Source organism: Coregonus lavaretus, assembly GCF_964263955.1.
Source record: "Coregonus lavaretus genome assembly, chromosome: 33".
Taxonomy (NCBI): domain Eukaryota; kingdom Metazoa; phylum Chordata; class Actinopteri; order Salmoniformes; family Salmonidae; genus Coregonus; species Coregonus lavaretus.
This window is the reverse complement of record NC_140020.1, coordinates 6246604-6264422: the sequence shown is the minus strand read 5'-3', so window position 1 is coordinate 6264422 and position 17819 is coordinate 6246604. Positions and strand designations below refer to the sequence as shown.

Here is a 17819-nt window from a genome sequence, read left to right as displayed (position 1 = left end):
GGTGAGAGTCTAGATTGACATTTCATATGACGAATCATAGTACCAATTATTAAAATATGCTTTTTGATTGGTCAGAGTTACTGTTGCCATTCTAGTAGACCACTCCTACAGTAGGGGAGGAAACAAATTATTGGGCCAGACATGCATTCTTTTTTCATCGCCACTAGTGGTCAGTATAAGTGTGGCGATGGTCACTGTGGGTTAGGCCCTATCAATGGGCCCAAGATAAATCTATGGTGAGGCCTAGCTACCTTTTCACAGAGGTATTATTATTTTTTGTAGGTTCAAAAGGGAAAACCATACCTGCCAACTTTTCAAAAAACCTTGGAGTGAGATTTTGTCCTGAGTCCGCCTGGTTCCTGCAGTCGGTGAAAAGCAATTGCACTGCCTGCGTCTCAGAACTGCGGCCGCCTTGATCTCATGAGGTTATCGTTGCCCTCGTGTGCATGACGTCAGAGAAAGTCGGGATTAAGTCGGACACAAATCTAACCAGCATGCATTGGGCGGTGATCGCCGGTGATCGATTCTGCGCAGACCTGGCTCATCTCAAATGAGCCTCTTGTCTATGATCTGTCGGCATGGTTATACTGGCCTGTGGCCTTCTTGGAGGCCTTGATGATATCGGAGGGGGGCTCCCATTTGAAGCAGGGCTCCAGATTGGCCATCTTTATGGTCATTATTGAGGACAAGGTGCCATCCAATGCTAGGCCGTTTCTTCTCTTGGTTTTGTTCAGTCCCACAACTGAAAACCCCCTCTCAGCATCTGCGTTTGCATGGGGAAACACCAGGACAAGCTTGGCGACGGCAGCAAGCCTCTCGAATTCTTTGGCTCCTGTCACCTATGGAAAATGCACCAAAACACAATGGAAAAACATACCTTGATTTTTGATTGATTAATACTGTAAGTATACTGTAGGTTGATCCATTAACGAAGTTCAGATAAAAACATGCATAATTTGCAACATGCATGACACATATATGCATGCAACGATTTTAAGCAACAGATGTAGCCAAGCCACACCTGCCAAAAGGAAAGTCAAAAAAGGAAAAAATGTTTACCTTATGCTTCCGGGTTGCCATTTCAGCCCAGAAGCTTTCCATTTCAGTTTCGTCCTGCAGGGATATCATTTGCATGGTCTGATAATTTAGAAACTCCTCACCCAGAAGGTCATGCTCCTCTGGCCCATGGTATGGGAGGAGATGGGGAAACCTATTTATGAAAGTAGAGTTACAAGTTGTTACGTTTTAGGTATATAGTCATCAACCAGCAGCAGTTCATACACATCTTTGAGGAGAAGCCACATAAGAATATATCATGTGCAGTTTAGGAGTGAACACACCTCATCATAAAACACAGGGTATTTTAGCTAAGATGATAGACAATAATTAGAGAAAAAAAACGAACCTTTCAACAAAGTACAGGACATCTTCGATGTCACTTTCAGCCCTCTGCCGTACATCTACAAATTGTGCGTGCTTGATCAGTGGCTCTTCCAGTGGCAGCTTCTTAAGTGCACAGTCCACAGCACTTGTCAGGAAACACAACACAGCTTCATGGAATGAATCCACCTGCTGTGGTGTGATGTTAGCCTCGTCGAGTAATCTGTTAAATTTAGCCCTGGTTGTGAACCCAATGTTCAACTTTCTTCCTGTCACAGATACAGCATATCGGTATAAGGTACAAGGCTAAATATCACATATCACAGTGTTTGATCATAATAATAGTCAAATACTAACCTGGTAAATGGTTTGCCTTTTCTTTAAAGGCAATTTCACAAGGCTCCTCATGGCACTGCAGAGCTGCTGGAACCATACACTTGGAACATAGCTTGCGTACGAATTTCACCATCTATAACAGACATTTACAAAAATAGTAGGTGAAACCTGTTTTAGAGGATCCCTGCAGATATCAGCAAGAAACACAGAATGGGAAAAAACTGCAAAATCCAATCCCACCTCATCATGTAACAAAAATATTGATGACTGCTCTCTCTGAAGTAGTAAGTTGAAAGAAGTGAAAGTTGGTACGGTGGCTTGGAAGAACAGCAGGTACACTTCTGTCATGGGGTCAGTGAATGTCTGCACAAGTCTACTTCTATTGCACACATTTCCTGTATTTATGTTAAATTCTTTGGAATACATCTTACCTGTTCGAAATCAGCTGAGTTTACATTCACCACACTAAATCATGTTCACACGCACAAACAAATAATTTATTTCAAGATTTAAAGTTTAAGAGAGTGAGTACTCAATTGGACGACATTTCATTGTTACATACCTAGTCTCAGCTCAGCTTCTTATCAGACTTCTTGAGGTAGTGACCGTTTCTTCTCCTGTTGTCTTTTTCTGTCGCTAACTTCGGGGTGCAGCGCATATGGTTCAGTGGTGCTTATCAGCGCCATCTACCGTCGGGGAGTTTGAAAAAAGGAACGAACTAGTCTCGGCCGATTTTTTTTGCGTGAGAAATTGGATGTGTGGCGTGAGTGCGTGTGAAAACAGGCAAAAACGTGTGTCACACGGCGAAAGCGTGAGAGTTGGCAGCTCTGAAAACACGCGGGGTAACTACTTCATTACACAACAATTTATCAACTATCAAGTGCATCTCAAACCGAGATTGCGACATACAACACACTGCCCTGCAACTCTCTGCTATGAACTGACAGGTTGCAACCAGGGTAGATGAGTCAGGACTTCTGAAAATATACACTGCTCAAAAAAATAAAGGGAACACTTAAACAACACAATGTAACTCCAAGTCAATCACACTTCTGTGAAATCAAACTGTCCACTTAGGAAGCAACACTGATTGACAATAAATTTCACATGCTGTTGTGCAAATGGAATAGACAACAGGTGGAAATTATAGGCAATTAGCAAGACACCCCCCAATAAAGGACTGGTTTTGCAGGTGGTGACCACAGACCACTTCTCAGTTCCTATGCTTTCTGGCTGATGTTTTGGTCACTTTTGAATGCTGGCGGTGCTTTCACTATAGTGGTAGCATGAGACAACCCACACAAGTGGCTCAGGTAGTGCAGCTCATCCAGGATGGCACATCAATGCGAGCTGTGGCAAGAAGGTTTGCTGTGTCTGTCAGCGTAGTGTCCAGAGCATGGAGGCGCTACCAGGAGACAGGCCAGTACATCAGGAGACGTGGAGGTGGCCATAGGAGGGCAACAACCCAGCAGCAGGACTGCTACCTCCGCCTTTGTGCAAGGAGGAGCAGGAGGAGCACTGCCAGAGCCCTGCAAAATGACCTCCAGCAGGCCACAAATGTGCACATCGCCACTGGCGCCCTGTGCTCTTCACAGATGAAAGCAGGTTCACACTGAGCACATGTGACAGACGTGACAGAGTCTGGAGACGCCGTGGAGAACGTTCTGCTGCCTGCAACATCCTCCAGCATGACCGGTTTGGCGGTGGGTCAGTCATGGTGTGGGGTGGCATTTCTTTGGGGGGCCGCACAGCCCTCCATGTGCTCGCCAGAGGTAGCCTGACTGCCATTAGGTACCGAGATGAGATCCTCAGACCCCTTGTGAGACCATATGCTGGTACGGTTGGCCCTGGGTTCCTCCTAATGCAAGACAATGCTAGACCTCATGTGGCTGGAGTGTGTCAGCAGTTCCTGCAAGAGGAAGGCATTGATGCTATGGACTGGCCCGCCCGTTCCCCAGACCTGAATCCAATTGAGCACATCTGGGACATCATGTCTCGCTCCATCCACCAACGCCACGTTGCACCACAGACTGTCCAGGAGTTGGCGGATGCTTTAGTCCAGGTCTGGGAGGAGATCCCTCAGGAGACCATCCGCCACCTCATCAGGAGCATGCCCAGGCGTTGTAGGGAGGTCATACAGGCACGTGGAGGCCACACACTACTGAGCCTCATTTTGACTTGTTTTAAGGACATTACATCAAAGTTGGATCAGCCTGTAGTGTGGTTTTCCACTTAAATTTTGAGGGTGACTCCAAATCCAGACCTCCATGGGTTGATAAATTTGATTTCCATTGATAATTTTTGTGTGATTTTGTTGTCAGCACATTCAACTATGTAAAGAAAAAAGTATTTAATAAGATTATTACATTCATTCAGATCTAGGATGTGTTATTTTAGTGTTCCCTTTATTTTTTTGAGCAGTGTATAAATCCGCTGCTTGAAGTGGCATTACTAGGCCAGTAGAGGACACTCATACCTTTAGCATATCCCATTTGCCCCACGCAGAGACATTCTTATTCCACAGAATCACGTTTAGATTCTAGTAATTCATCCTTCAAATAAGACATTCTGAGAGCCTGACAAGTGTGTGTGTGTGTGTGTGTGTGTGTGAGCAGGAGTTGCCATATGACATTGGCCCTATCATACAGTGCATTAGGAAAGTATCCAGACCCCTTTACTTTTTCCACATTTTGTTACATTACAGCCTTATTCTAAAATGGATTAAATTGTTTTTTTTTTTCACTCATCAATCTACACACAATACCCCATAATGACAAAGCAAAAACAAGTTTATAGAAATGTTTGCACATTTTTAAAAGAAAATAAAACTGAAATATCACATTTACATAAGTATTCAGACTCTTTACCCAGTACTTTGTTGAAGCACCTTTGGCAGCGATGATTGCCTCGAGTCTTCTTGGGTAGGACGCTACAAGCTTGGCACACCTGTATTTGGGGAGTTTCTCCCATTCTTCTCTGCAGATCCTCTCAAGCTCTGTCAGGTTGGATGGGGACCGTCGCTGCACAGCTATTTTCAGGTGTCTCCAGAGATGTTAGATCGGGTTCAAGTCCGGGCTCTGGCTGGGCCACTCAAGGACATTCAGAGACTTGTTCCGAAGCCACTCCGACGTTGACTTGGCTGTGTGCTTAGGGTCGTTGCCCTGTTGGAAGGTGAACCTTCGCCCCAGTCTGAGGTCCTGAGCGCTCTGGAGCAGGTTTTCATCAAGGATCTCTCTGTACCTTGCTCCGTTCCTCTTTTCCTCGATCCTGACTAGTCTCCCAGTCCCTGCTGCTGAAAATCATCCCCCAGCATGATGCTGCCACCACCATGCTTCACCGTAGGGATGGTGCCAGGTTTCCTCCAGATGTGACGCTTGTGTGTGCCTTTCCAAATCATGTCCAATCAATTGAATTTACCACAGGAGGACTCCAATCAAGTTGTAGAAACATCTCAATGGAAACAGGATGCACCTGAGCTCCATTTCGAGTCTCATAGCAAAGGGTCTGAATATTTATGTAAATAAGGTATTTCTGTTTTTTATTTTAAAGAAATGTGCAAACATTTCTAAAAACCTGTTTTTGCTTTGTCATTATGGGGTATTGTGTGTAGATTGATGAGGAAAATGTTTATTTAATCAATTTTAGAATAAGGCTGTAACGTAACAAAATGTGGAAAAAGGGAAGGGGTCTGAATACTTTCTGAATGCACTGTATATCCCATGGCCATGGTTTCCCTCAGCTAAAGATGGTTCACCTCTCCAGATGTGAGAATTCAACGCTCTGGCTGGTGCATACAGCGCTTCAGTGCACACCACCCAGATGGACAGACTACACATTGGACGCGGAGAACGACAGAGAGTCATATAAAATGCTTTGCAATCCACAGGTTAAATTCATCATCATCATCTACAGTACTGGGCCACCACGAATCCATTTCATCAAGTATAATGTACATATATGTGTCACAACCCAACAACAGTGCAAATGCAATCAGCAAAATTGTTCTTGACTGTAGCTGATATCAGGGAAAGACATGGTAAAGTGAGTGTAGTTATCGTTACATGGTATGGCATGTATAATATGGGGCATTGGTATGTGGGGCCTGCTTTCCCACGCCCAAGCCTGCTTTCCCAAGCTGCCATCTCCCACCTAGTGAATTGTAGACCTACACTGTAGACTGGAAATTATGGGAGAGGTAGTCCTTTTCAGAGCGGCCTCTTCCCGTCTTTTCAAGGGGCCTATTTATAGACCCGTAAAGGCGAAAGTGTCAGTGTGTGTCTATGGGTGTGGGTTGGAGGGAGTGTTTGGTATTGCGAGTGCCCCCAGCATATAAAGGAACTGAGAGTGAGAAGAAAGCACGCGGAAAGAAGAAGGGAAGTTTATCAGGGCTGTTTTGCAAGTTCATGCTCTTGCATTGAAATCTGAAAATATTCCTCACTTTCATTCATTTGGACTTTTGACTAACGTACATACTAAAGGGGGCAGCTCACACTGATAGGGGGAACGAGGACACGCATAAGAAAAAAGAAAAAAAGCCAAGATGGCCCTTGTTGAGGAAACTTCAGTGAAGGTGGCGTTGGAAACTGAAGCATCACCTGAGGTGCCTCAGGGTAAGACTGACTACCCCTTCACGGCCAGCAACAGTATCTACACCGCCATTTTGAGCAGAAACGAGGCCGTCAAAGATGCCAAACGCCTGAAGAACTTCTTGGAGTTGCGAGACAAATACGTACAAAAGAAGGTCCTGTTTGAAGACCCTCTGTTCCCAGCCAATGATTCTTCTCTTTGGTACAGTAGCAAATTTCCCATTGACTTTGAGTGGAAGCGCCCAACGGTGAGTGCCATCTGTTTTCCCACTAGTAGGGGAGAAGTACGCCTTGCCTCAAGGTTGGAACTGTACGTGTATGTTGGGGTAGGAGATGTATACATTTAGATAGTCAATTGAAGGTGCTATCAGAACATATTTATCAGGGCTAGAAAAACATATACAAATTGTCATGCTGTTAAGATGGAACTCATATTGCAATGAAGACTGAACCACTGTTTCACAAAAGGAAAAGAAATTGACAGGTTGTACTAGAGAACATAACTGTCCTTCTTGAGTAAGAAATGATTTTGTTCGATGGGTCCCTGGTTCGAGCCCAAGTCGGGCCAAGGATGGGACCTACTCTGTTACACCTACCAGCCCAGCTCTTGATGAAGTGTGTCAGACTAAAAAACATATTAGGGCTGAAGGCTGCAGACAAGTAGATTAACAAAAACAGCAACCCATTTGTGGTAAGGTATTATCCCTCAGCCTAAGATCAAATCTCTCTTCATTAGCTGCAAAAACATTGTTGTGACATCACTTCCTGGTAAATAACCTGGGGGAACGCGAAAGAGATTCTGCTGCATGTTTATGGGCGCATAGCTGAGGATCATCAGGTTCTAGAATCACAGACAGCTGAGACTCTGCAATAGGCAGGCCTCACCACAGAACCAACAGGCATGCCACGAGGCTGACAGCGAGAGATCAGAGGTAGATCTGGGATATCATAGTCAACCAATAATCAGCCTTGTCAGGCAGTGTGCCGTTACAAGACTCTCTGACTGGCAAAACCTGTGTATTCTAGACTTTGCAGTCTTGGTATTCATTTAAGTCAACCGTATGTGAATCTTATGTTGCAGTTGTCAGCGGGTTCTCATTCCAAGATGAAAATAATGATAGGGTAGCACTTTACCTCAAAGCCTGCAAGTGTAATGCATTATAATGCATAACACCTGTCATAAGCATGCACAACCCCATGTCTTATTATCATCTTTTAATGATCCTGACTAAATAAAATAACAGCCATTTTGAGTCAGTTGAACGTTTCATTCATAGAGAGACATAACATATTATAAACCTCATAAGAAGCCTTATAATAAGACATTGTGAAGGCTCATACATGGGTGTGTTTGCATTTCTGTGTAACACATTAGTCATTTAGCAAAAGCTCTAATCGGGAGTGACTCATATTAGTGCATAAAATTGCTTAAGCCCAAAGTTGGTGTTACTCAGATGTTTTCCAGTCATGGAATGTCACAGGACTAATGGAGTCTTACTGACTTGCAGTCATGATAGCTTGACGTCAATGTGACCAAGTTCCAGCTAAAGCAAAAGGGTCAACATTATCCAAGGTCTAAATCAGGGGTATGAGGTTAGCCTTCTTGTGAACCCAAGGGGCACCTCATGTGATGAGGAAGGAGCCAAAGAGGGGTTTACTGCTGGAGTGAACAGGCTGACCCAACATACTATCCACCATAACTCAGATCTTTACTACAGGATATTGAAAACTTGGTCAAAGGCCCAGATTTACTAAGCCTTTGCATCAGATGCAATCTTTGCACCTGCCTCATTCAGGCATTTAACACCTTTATTTCATTCTGGGATAGTCACTTCATAAAGTGTCCTAAGGTAAGGAATGCTTTTTTTTGGATTATCAAGACCGTCATTTGAGCACCATATTCTCTTTTTGTTCAAGCTGGTCTGAAGTGTGTTTTGGTACGCTTTCGTCCCATGTGTAAAAAACTATACCACACCATGTCAACCATACATACCCATTCATTACCATGCCTTGAGACGTTAAAAGACATGTCTTCAAAATGTATCTTAAAGGAGCAATCTGAAGTTGCTACATACATTTTTTTGACTAATAAATTAATAATATATACCCACTGATTCTTGAAGAATATAACTTATAAATGCCTCATGAGCTTAGTTCAACTTTCTTAAGCTTGTTTTACTCCAATGTTTAGTAAAATGTGAACAATGTATAGCCTCAAAACATGGTTAAAACTATCATTTTGATATCTTGGCTGGTCAGTCCTATCTCTGTCCATGAATTTGAGATCGGTTACATTTCTCCAGGTCCATCCTTCAGCTTTTTACCAAAACAGAGGCGGGGTGTGGACTTTGTTATTGTTTTCAACTGCTGATTGCACATTTAGATGTCTTGAAAAATGGCTATGTCTCAAACTGTCTCAATACATCTTAATTTTATGTCTCAAGATGTCTTGAGACATCTTTCGATGAAGGTGGTATGTACCAACAGTATATCCAAACTACTTTTCCAGATGGTGGATATTTTTTGAACTACCATACTGTATATTATATATAACCATCCCAGGGAGCTCCGTAATTTGGCCTTGATCATGTTGCAGAACAATTTTGATGAACTTGCCATTGGGTCAAAACTATACATTCCTAAATCCACCAGGAGTGCAACCATTTTAAGCCCAAGTGAGGTCGGCAGTAAGACTGGTCTAAGAAGGTGGTGAAGCAATCGTTCTTGGCACACTTAAAGGTGTGGAGACATCATGTTGGTGCATGTGGATCGGATCCAAGTATTTGTCAATTTGCTGACTCGGCCCCTTGAGTCGTGAAACTCAAGCCCTTTTTTATAACGACCTCCTCCAATACTGCTTTAACATATGCTTCCATAAACAAATTTGACCACTATGCAGTCCTACAAACACAAAAGTATATCCACACTAATGACAGAACCTCACATTTCATTCAGGCATTATTATGTACTGTAGATGGACTTTCACTTTCTCTATCAACAAACTCTATCATCAATAATGAGATCAAGACCTGGGGTCAAATAATATTAGAAATATATTTTAGCTGTGCTTGATTGAGCTTTCTTGGTGCAATGGAACCAATGGAATAGTCCCAAAAGTTCAAACCCCACCCTTCTGGCACTCCAGGCAGGCCAAACTATTTGAACCCAGGTTGGCTCAGAACATGGTTGTAGTTCAACTTATTCCCCTCAACGTAGATTCTTTGTCCCGGTGAAGTGAGAAGTCCAGAGGTATTACCAAATACATTAACCCTTGGTGGGAAAACTCTAGAGGTCGTGACCTGTTACAGCTGCTTTTATGGCAGAGATCATAATTCACTAGATTGCAACTAGTATTCTTCAACCCAGCCAGAGAATAAGAGTAACCAACCAGACTCTGACACAACCCCAGGGGTTGAGTCCTCTCCCCAGGGGTCGAGTCCTCTCCCCAGGGGTCAAGTCCTCTCCCCAGGGGTCAAGACCTCTCCTCTTCTATCATTTCCTGTAGCCAGACTGCAACGGTGCAAATTTGTCCTATTTTTGTCATTTTGTTTTGAAGAAAAACCTGCACACTGCATTTGTCGGGTGGTATCATTTGTTTATATGCATGGTTTTTATTTTATTTTAAGTCATTATGTAATAATTGACCACACAACTGCAGTGCTTTTCCTATTTTGAATCCCGTCTTGAAATGACTGTGCAAGCAAACCTACAGTATGTTTATACTGTTAGACCTTTACATGACAGAGTTTACATCCAGTCACCAGCTATGTTTTACTATAAAACCGGATGTAAAGTTTAACACAATACCTCTTTGTGCCAGCCCTTCCCAGCTCTTTTGGCATCGTAGAAATACAGTAGAACAACTATTTCTATGTTTGGTATGAGGACCCCACTTTAAGGCCGCTATTGCATTTTGTTGTAGCACTTAAAATAGCTGTGAGCAGATGACTTGGTCTACTGTCACTGTGTTTCCCCTATGGATCTATCACTTATCACTTACGTTGTGCAAAGAGGTTTCTGGCAGGGCCTTGCATCCCTCCTTCATATTCCACTCATGAAGACATAATTGAAAAGTGAGGTTGACTCCAGTTTTGAATACATGTGTTTTGACCAATGTTTTATGCCTGTTTATCACTATAGGAGATTGTATAAAATAAACTTCTCTTAGTTGCTGTCAAAGTACACAGGCCATCTACTAATGTAGCTTGATATATTTTTAAGTCATGTTGTTATCATGGTACAGTCAAGATATTCCTCTCTCCTCTCAAGACATAGTACTATCTGATAATAGATTGAAGCTCTCACAAGATGTTCCACACCCCAGTAGAACATCACAACAACATTACTATGGCTACAGCTGTTTTTCTCTTTCTTTGTTTGGCAGGAAATCTGTGACAACCCCCAGTTCATCATAGACGGAGCCAGTAGGACAGACATCTGTCAAGGAGAGCTGGGTAAGACCACAGAAATAATGCACTGTATGACATCACTGGGTAAGACTCTTGCTGCTAAAGTATGCTCATGGTCGATGGTATGAAGCAGCAACATCTGACTAATAACATCTGCACAGTAATGTAGACAAGTAAAAGTAGACAGTGAAGATTCAGCCTTGAGTCATGCCAGACCAGGATGTGAGGAGATCAAAAGTTAGACAGGTGTTAACTAACAGCACAAATAGCATTCACTATTTAGCGGTCCCTGTTCAAACTGAAGCCATAGTATCTTGGCACAGTGAAAAGCAAAAGAGAGGGCAGACAACGTTTGAGAAGCACAGACAGCTGGGGATGCAATCAAGGAGCTCTCCTGTTAGAAGAGAGAGTGAGGATGGAAAGATGGTGTGAGAATTTAAGCCACGAGAGACGAAAAGTTACCCCCGGTAACCACACTGCTCGCTGTAAAGGACTGACACCTGCAGCAGGGTATGTGTGCGCGCGCGCGTGGTGTGTGTGCGCGCGCGGCGTGCGTGGTGTGTGAGCGCGTGTGGCATGCATGTGCGTTTGAGTGCTGTGTAACAGAAACCCCTCTCCCATAACATCTGCTAAATGCCCGCTTGAGAACGCACTGGGGCTGCCGGGTCAAGCTACACCAGTCCATGTTTTTGACACAGTTCAGAAAATAGCCATGCAAGTGGATACCCTTACATAAGCCTGTGTAAGGAGTCAGTAGTATATGGGTCCTGAAATGGGCCGAGACTACCTGAACTTGACCAATAATAAAACGCTCATTTTTCTTTCCCGAGGCTAAACGTTTCGTTGTTCCCTGCAGGTGACTGCTGGCTGCTCGCTGCTATTGCCTGTCTGACACTGAATGACAAGCTGCTGTACAGAGTTATCCCACCAGACCAGAGTTTCACAGAGAACTACGCTGGTATCTTCCATTTCCAGGTACTGTATGGTCATGGTCAATATCACCTGGGAACTATTCAATCAATCTATGTAGACTCAGGACCTACTATATCTTATTCATGTTTGCCCCCCCCCCAAAAAAAAACAACAACCCTGTACTGAATTATAAATCACTGAACCTTCAGTAGGGCACACTTAAAAAAAAAAAAAAGTGCAATGGAATACGAAAATCTGTGATCTAATTGGACAAGTTTAGGTCGAACCTCCCTGTGTCACTGTTTCCTTCTCATTTTCTTCCTACTGAACACAACCCAGCTCTCACTCCCTCTCATCACCTCCCATGCTGTCCATTGTCTCACTGTTCCCCGCAGTTCTGGCGTTATGGCGAATGGGTGGACGTTGTGGTGGATGACCGTATCCCCACCTCCAATAACCACCTGGTGTTTACCAAGTCTTTCAGGAAGAACGAGTTCTGGAGCGCTCTGCTGGAGAAGGCTTATGCCAAGTAAGTGTGAATGATGATGCCACAACACGTCTATTAATAATACACCCTGTGGAAAAGAAGGGTGCTCAACAACAACAACAACAACAACAGTCACTGTCGACCTGTATAACCTGGTTCCAATTGACCAAAGTTAATTCACACCTTTGTATTCTCCACTTAATCATGCAAGATGATGTACAATTTGCAATGGTTATTATGAAATCATAAACTGTATGGTTGTCTCCTGGTCAGGTTGCACGGTTCCTACGAGGCCCTGAAAGGTGGCAACACCCTGGAGGCCATGGAGGACTTCACTGGGGGTGTGACAGAGTTCTTTGAGATCTCAGAGGCTCCAAAAGAACTCTACAGGATCATGAAGAAAGCCCTGGAGAGAGGCTCTCTGATGGGCTGTTCCATAGACGTGAGTCAGTCTGCTCCATGCCTTCTGCCTTCTTCTGTGTGCTACTGTGAGTGACCGGGGTCTGAACAAAGGCGCCACACGACCGTGTATCTCTGTTCTGATGTTCTGTCCATCCTATCTCTCGCAGGACCTGCTGCCAAGTCACTGTGAGACTGAAACTGCAAATGGACTGGTCAGGGGCCACGCCTACTCTATCACTGCGCTAGAGGAGGTATGGTTATGGTCATGGAGCCACAGTCAAAGCTGAAGCCTCTGGTCAAACCTCTACCAAACTGTAACTTATCACTTTACATTATTAGAAAGACAAACAACCTGAATCAATGTTATTGTATTGTTGTTGACTGAATCTGTACATTGCACTCTGACAATAGCAAGAAAGAAAGAAAGAAAGAAAGAAAGAAAGAAAGAACGAAAGAACGAAAGAAAGAAAGAAAGAAAGAAAGAACGAACAACTCTATGAATATGTTACAACACAGTATCTACTAATATGAGGTGCGGGCCAAACTAAATTATCTTTCGCTGCTGACCAAGGGTATCTTTCTTAGTGTGACAAGCTTAAGGTTACCAAGGATACCAAGATTCGCCTAGTTCAAATGCGGAACCCCTGGGGGATGGTGCTATGGAAAGGGCCATGGAATGCAAAGTGAGTGCAGACATTCTAAAGCCTAGAATCAATCAACCAACCAATCAACCAATCAATCCTTCAATCAATAAACAATCAATCATTTTTATTCTTCCAGGGAGAAACTGGTTGTGCAGCAAGAGAAACATAAAATACATAACATAACAACACAGCCTACATGTAACAAGGTGACTTTGGTTATTTTCTCTCCACAGGTCCAAAGAATGGTCCACCATCTCCAGCTCAGACAAGGCCAGGCTGAAGAAGAAGACGGTTGAGACGAGCGAGACTTGGTGAGCTGAACGAAGCCCTCTGATAAATGTCAATGTCTCAGACATTAGGGCTGGGCACTGTAACAAAGGATTTCTGTGCAAATGGATAAACAACAATCTATTGTACTCTATTCTATTCTACTCTATGTTCCTTATAGGATATCCTTTGAGGACTTCAAAAAGAACTTCACCAAGCTGGAGATCTGTAACCTGACCCCTGACGCACTGCTAGACGACAAGTCCCATAGGTGGACTGTGGCGGTCAACGAGGGCCGCTGGGTACGAGGCAGCTCCGCCGGAGGCTGCAGGAACTTCCCAGGTACAAGGTTGACTTTGGGCTGTAAAAAATAGTGTTTGAACTATACTGATTTGTAGTTGTGCACATCATGGTTATGATGCCTGCTTCATTCTGCTTTAACTACACACTTTCTCAGCTGCTTGGTAGCCAAAAGTAGTACATAGTAAGAATGAAGACGTTGACCCCCACTGACCACGTCTCCTATCTGATGTCCCACAGACACGTTCTGGACCAACCCGCAGTACCGCATGCGTCTGTACGAGGAGGACGACGACCCCGACGACCCCGAGCATGTGGCATGCACCGTCATGGTGGCCCTGATGCAAAAGGGCCGGAGGAAAGACCGCAACAAGGGTGCCAAGCTCTACACCATCGGGTTCTCCATCTACGAGGTGGGATATACCTCCTGATAAACCAAACCACAATCACAGGACATAACTGGAGGTATTCTTGATCACCTAACCAGGATAAATGCTCAGATGTTCTTCTGGGTTGTGACCAGTCGGTATAAAACAAGATACACATTTTCGAAACTGAGTGAAAGGGGGAGATACTACTGAAGAAACAGTCACATTTAGTTACCATTTCAAAACGTGTTGCTACGGTGCGCCCTACTGGTTAGGAAAAACTCCTAGCCCTAGCATTTAAAATAAAATCAGTCATATATTAATCTTGGTTAACCCAGAATTAAAATTGTGCATAATTTGGTCAGATGCTCAATTAGGTTCTGGAGGGAAGCGTGTTAAAAATTGAGATTTCTGGTTTGCGATGTCTCCACCCTCGCAAAAGGAAACTCTCAGCCAAAGCTGATAATTTATTGGCAGGACATCCAAATTGTCACGGTTCAGACAGACGACCAGAGGACCACAATTGCGTCACACCAGAAAGTTTATTAAACTTAAGGGAAAAGGGAAGTAGGGAGTGAATGAAGGCTCCAGGGGTAACAGGGGTCCCGTCCAATGCGCTGGGTCTGTGCCCCCCCCAGTGGCAGCGATGCGTCCTATGAAGCCGGTGGTGGGTGGTCCAGAAGTCCTGGGGGGGGGAGACACAGACACAACAGGGCGGAATGAAACCAGGCAGCAGTACAGTTCAAGGGAAATCCAAAATACGTAGTAGCAAGGCAGAAGGCTGGTCAGAGTTACCGGGATTGAAGAGTAGTCAGGAGTCGTAATGGCAGAAGCAGGTCTGGATCTCCTGAGGCAGAAGAGTATCCAAAAAACAGGCAGGTCCGGGGTCACAAAACAAGGGTGAGCCAGAAGCGCGAGCAAACAGGTTCCGGGTGTGAGCTTTGCAGACGATCTGACACCGGAGAGCTGAAAGACAGGGCCTTAAATACTGGGAGAGGTAGTGGGTAATGCAGCGCAGCTGGCAGAGTAATTAGAGCAGAGCAGAGCAGGGACAGGTGGAGCTAGTTAGGCTGAGTAGAGAGAGTGGTGAGCAGAGTGGAAGAAAATAAAGGTGGTAACCCGGTGGAGTGAGAGGCCCATGACAGAACCCCCCCCCCAAGGGACGGCCCCAGAAGTCCCAAGAGCAACACCACGCCGGGCGGGAGGAGGGGAGCCGGAGGAGGGCTAGAACTCCTCCGAACGGTCCGAGTGAACGTCCTCATCCTCGGAGGAAGCCGGAGGGCCGTGGTCGGGAGATGGGACAGGTCCCGAGACAGGATCAGGCACAGGACAGGAAGCCGAGCGGGCCGGACGGTTAGGGACCCCTCTGGGGCGGCCCCTACGGATTGCAGGTTGATCAGGATGCCGTAGGTGGAAAGCGGTGATGAGAGTCCTATCCACAATCCGACTAGCTGGCACCCAGGTCCTTTCCTCAGGTCCATAGCCCTCCCAGTCAATGAGGTACTGGAGACCCCTACCCCTCCGTCTGGACCGAAGCAGGCGGCGGACGGTGTAAACCAGACCACCATCGACGAGCCGTGGAGGAGGAGGACCAGGCGCAGCAGGGACCAGCGGACTCTCATGGATGGGCTTAATCTTAGACACATGGAAAGTGGGGTGCACCCTCAGGGAATTAGGCAGTTGGAGCCGGACAGCAGTTGGGCTAATCACTCTTATGATAGGGAATGGGCCAATGAACCGAGGTGCCAGCTTCTGCGACTCCACCCTGAGTGGCAGGTTCTTCGATGACAACCACACCCTTTGACCAACATGGTAGGTGGGAGCAGGAATTCTCCGACGGTTGGCCCCGGTAGTGTAGCTGGCAACGGATCTGAGGAGTGTGGCTCGGGCTTGTGACCAGGTGCGGCGACATCGACGGGCAAAAGCAAGTGCAGATGGGCAAGTAACCTCCTCTTCCTGGCTGGCAAATAGAGGAGGCTGGTATCCATAAACACATTGGAAAGGGGACATACCGATGGCAGAGCAGGTCAGAGAATTGTGTGCGTACTCCACCCATGTCAATTGCTGCGACCAGGAGTGGGGGTTGCGTGAAGTCATGCATCGCAGTGCCTTCTCGAGCTCCTGATTAGCCCGCTCTGACTGCCCATTGGATTGGGGATGGAATCCGGAAGTCAGACTGACTGTGGCTCCCAGCAGGTGACAGAACTCCTTCCAAAAAGCGGAGGAGAATTGTGGACCACGGTCAGAAACTACATCCTTTGGCAGTCCGTGGATCCGGAAGACGTGTTCCAGGACCACCTGGGCGGTCTCCTTGGCGGTTGGGAGCTTGGGGAGGGGAATGAAGTGTGCCATCTTGCTGAAACGGTCAACGATGGTGAGAATGACGGTCATGCCACTTGAAGGGGGCAGCCCCGTGACAAAGTCAAGGGCGATGTGAGACCAGGGACGTCTGGGCACAGGCAGGGGCTGCAGCAATCCGGCTGGGGGCTGGCAGGACGACTTGTGTTGGTTGCAGATGGGGCAGGCTTGGACGAATTCCCGTACATCCTTCCTCAGAGAGGGCCACCAGAACCTCTGGGCGAGCAGGTTGTAAGTGCGGGTGGAGCCAGGGTGACAAGCTAGGCGGGAGTCATGTCCCCACTGAACGACCTGGGACCTCAGGTCTTCGGGGACAAAAAGGCGGTCAGCTGGGCAAGTGCTGGGACCTGGCTGGTTACGGAGAGCCTCCAGCACCTGTTCCTCAACAGCCCAGGTCAGAGCTGCAACGATGCAGGGACTTGGCAGAATCGACACAGGGTCCTTGGAGGGGGTGTCATCCTTCTGGAATTGACGGGAGAGGGCGTCTGGCTTGGTGTTGCGTGATCCAGGCCGGTATGACAGAGTGAAATTAAACCTGGTGAAGAACAGGGCCCAGCGGGACTGCCTGGAGTTCAACCGTTTGGCCGTGCGGATGTACTCCAAGTTCTTATGATCGGTCCAAACGAGAAATGGAATGGTGGACCCCTCCAGCCAGTGACGCCACTCCTCCAAGGCAAGCTTCACAGCCAGCAGCTCACGGTTCCCTATGTCGTAATTGCACTCAGAGGGGGACAACCGACGTGAGAAAAAGGCACAGGGATGGAGCTTCCTATCCTCCGCAGCCCACTGAGAAATCACAGCACCAACTCCCACATCCGAGGCGTCCACCTCCACAATGAATTGCCGGTCCACATCAGGCATCTGGAGGATGGGAGCGGAGGTGAACCTCACCTTGAGGGTACTGAAGGCTTTGTCGGCTGCTGGGGTCCAGGTGAAGGGTTGCTTGGTGCTGGTTAGAGCAGTGAGAGGGGCAGCAACGGTACTGTAGTTCCGGATAAACTTCCTATAGAAGTTAGCAAACCCCAGAAACTGTTGCAGCTTCTTTCTGTTCTCCGGAACTGGCCATGAAGTGACTGCTGATACTTTGGCAGGGTCCATTTGGATACTTCCCTCTGCCACTATGTACCCCAGGAAGGCCACTGTCTTGACGTGAAACTCACATTTCTCTGCCTTGGCGTAGAGGGAATTCTCCAGAAGACGATGAAGGACTTGCTGGACATGGCGGGTGTGTTCAGACAGGTTTCTGGAGTAGATTAAGATGTCATCCAGGTAAACGAAGACAAACTTGTTTAACATGTCCCGCAGTACATCATTCACTAGAGCCTGGAACACAGCAGGAGCATTGGTGAGGCCAAAAGGCATAACCAGAT

The 17819-nt window shown here is 46.1% G+C and overlaps 1 protein-coding gene and 1 long non-coding RNA gene across 3 annotated transcripts in view; one reads left to right on the top strand and one right to left on the bottom strand.

The window, feature by feature from the left end:
• Positions 1-495: 495 nt before the first annotated feature.
• On the bottom strand, positions 496-1446 carry LOC311108229. Of its 2 annotated transcripts, none has more exons than XR_014610490.1 (3): positions 1406-1446; positions 1060-1210; positions 496-839 (listed from the first exon to the last, which is right to left on the bottom strand). It is a non-coding gene; the product is annotated as an uncharacterized lncRNA (long non-coding RNA). The 2 variants fall into 2 exon arrangements; XR_014610491.1 differs by having other exon boundaries at positions 496-832.
• Positions 1447-6256: 4810 nt separating this feature from the next.
• LOC311108730 (calpain-3-like) overlaps positions 6257-17819 on the top strand; it is a gene marked incomplete at its 5' end in the record, with an annotated part of 33730 nt that continues 22167 nt past the window's right edge. Inside the window, 10 exons of the mRNA XM_084151465.1 lie at positions 6257-6550; positions 10687-10756; positions 11568-11686; positions 12019-12152; positions 12384-12552; positions 12680-12763; positions 13098-13195; positions 13390-13467; positions 13605-13765; positions 13964-14136. Coding sequence (XP_084007591.1) covers positions 6257-6550; positions 10687-10756; positions 11568-11686; positions 12019-12152; positions 12384-12552; positions 12680-12763; positions 13098-13195; positions 13390-13467; positions 13605-13765; positions 13964-14136 — 1380 coding nt within the window. The remainder of the gene's footprint in view (positions 6551-10686; positions 10757-11567; positions 11687-12018; positions 12153-12383; positions 12553-12679; positions 12764-13097; positions 13196-13389; positions 13468-13604; positions 13766-13963; positions 14137-17819) is intronic.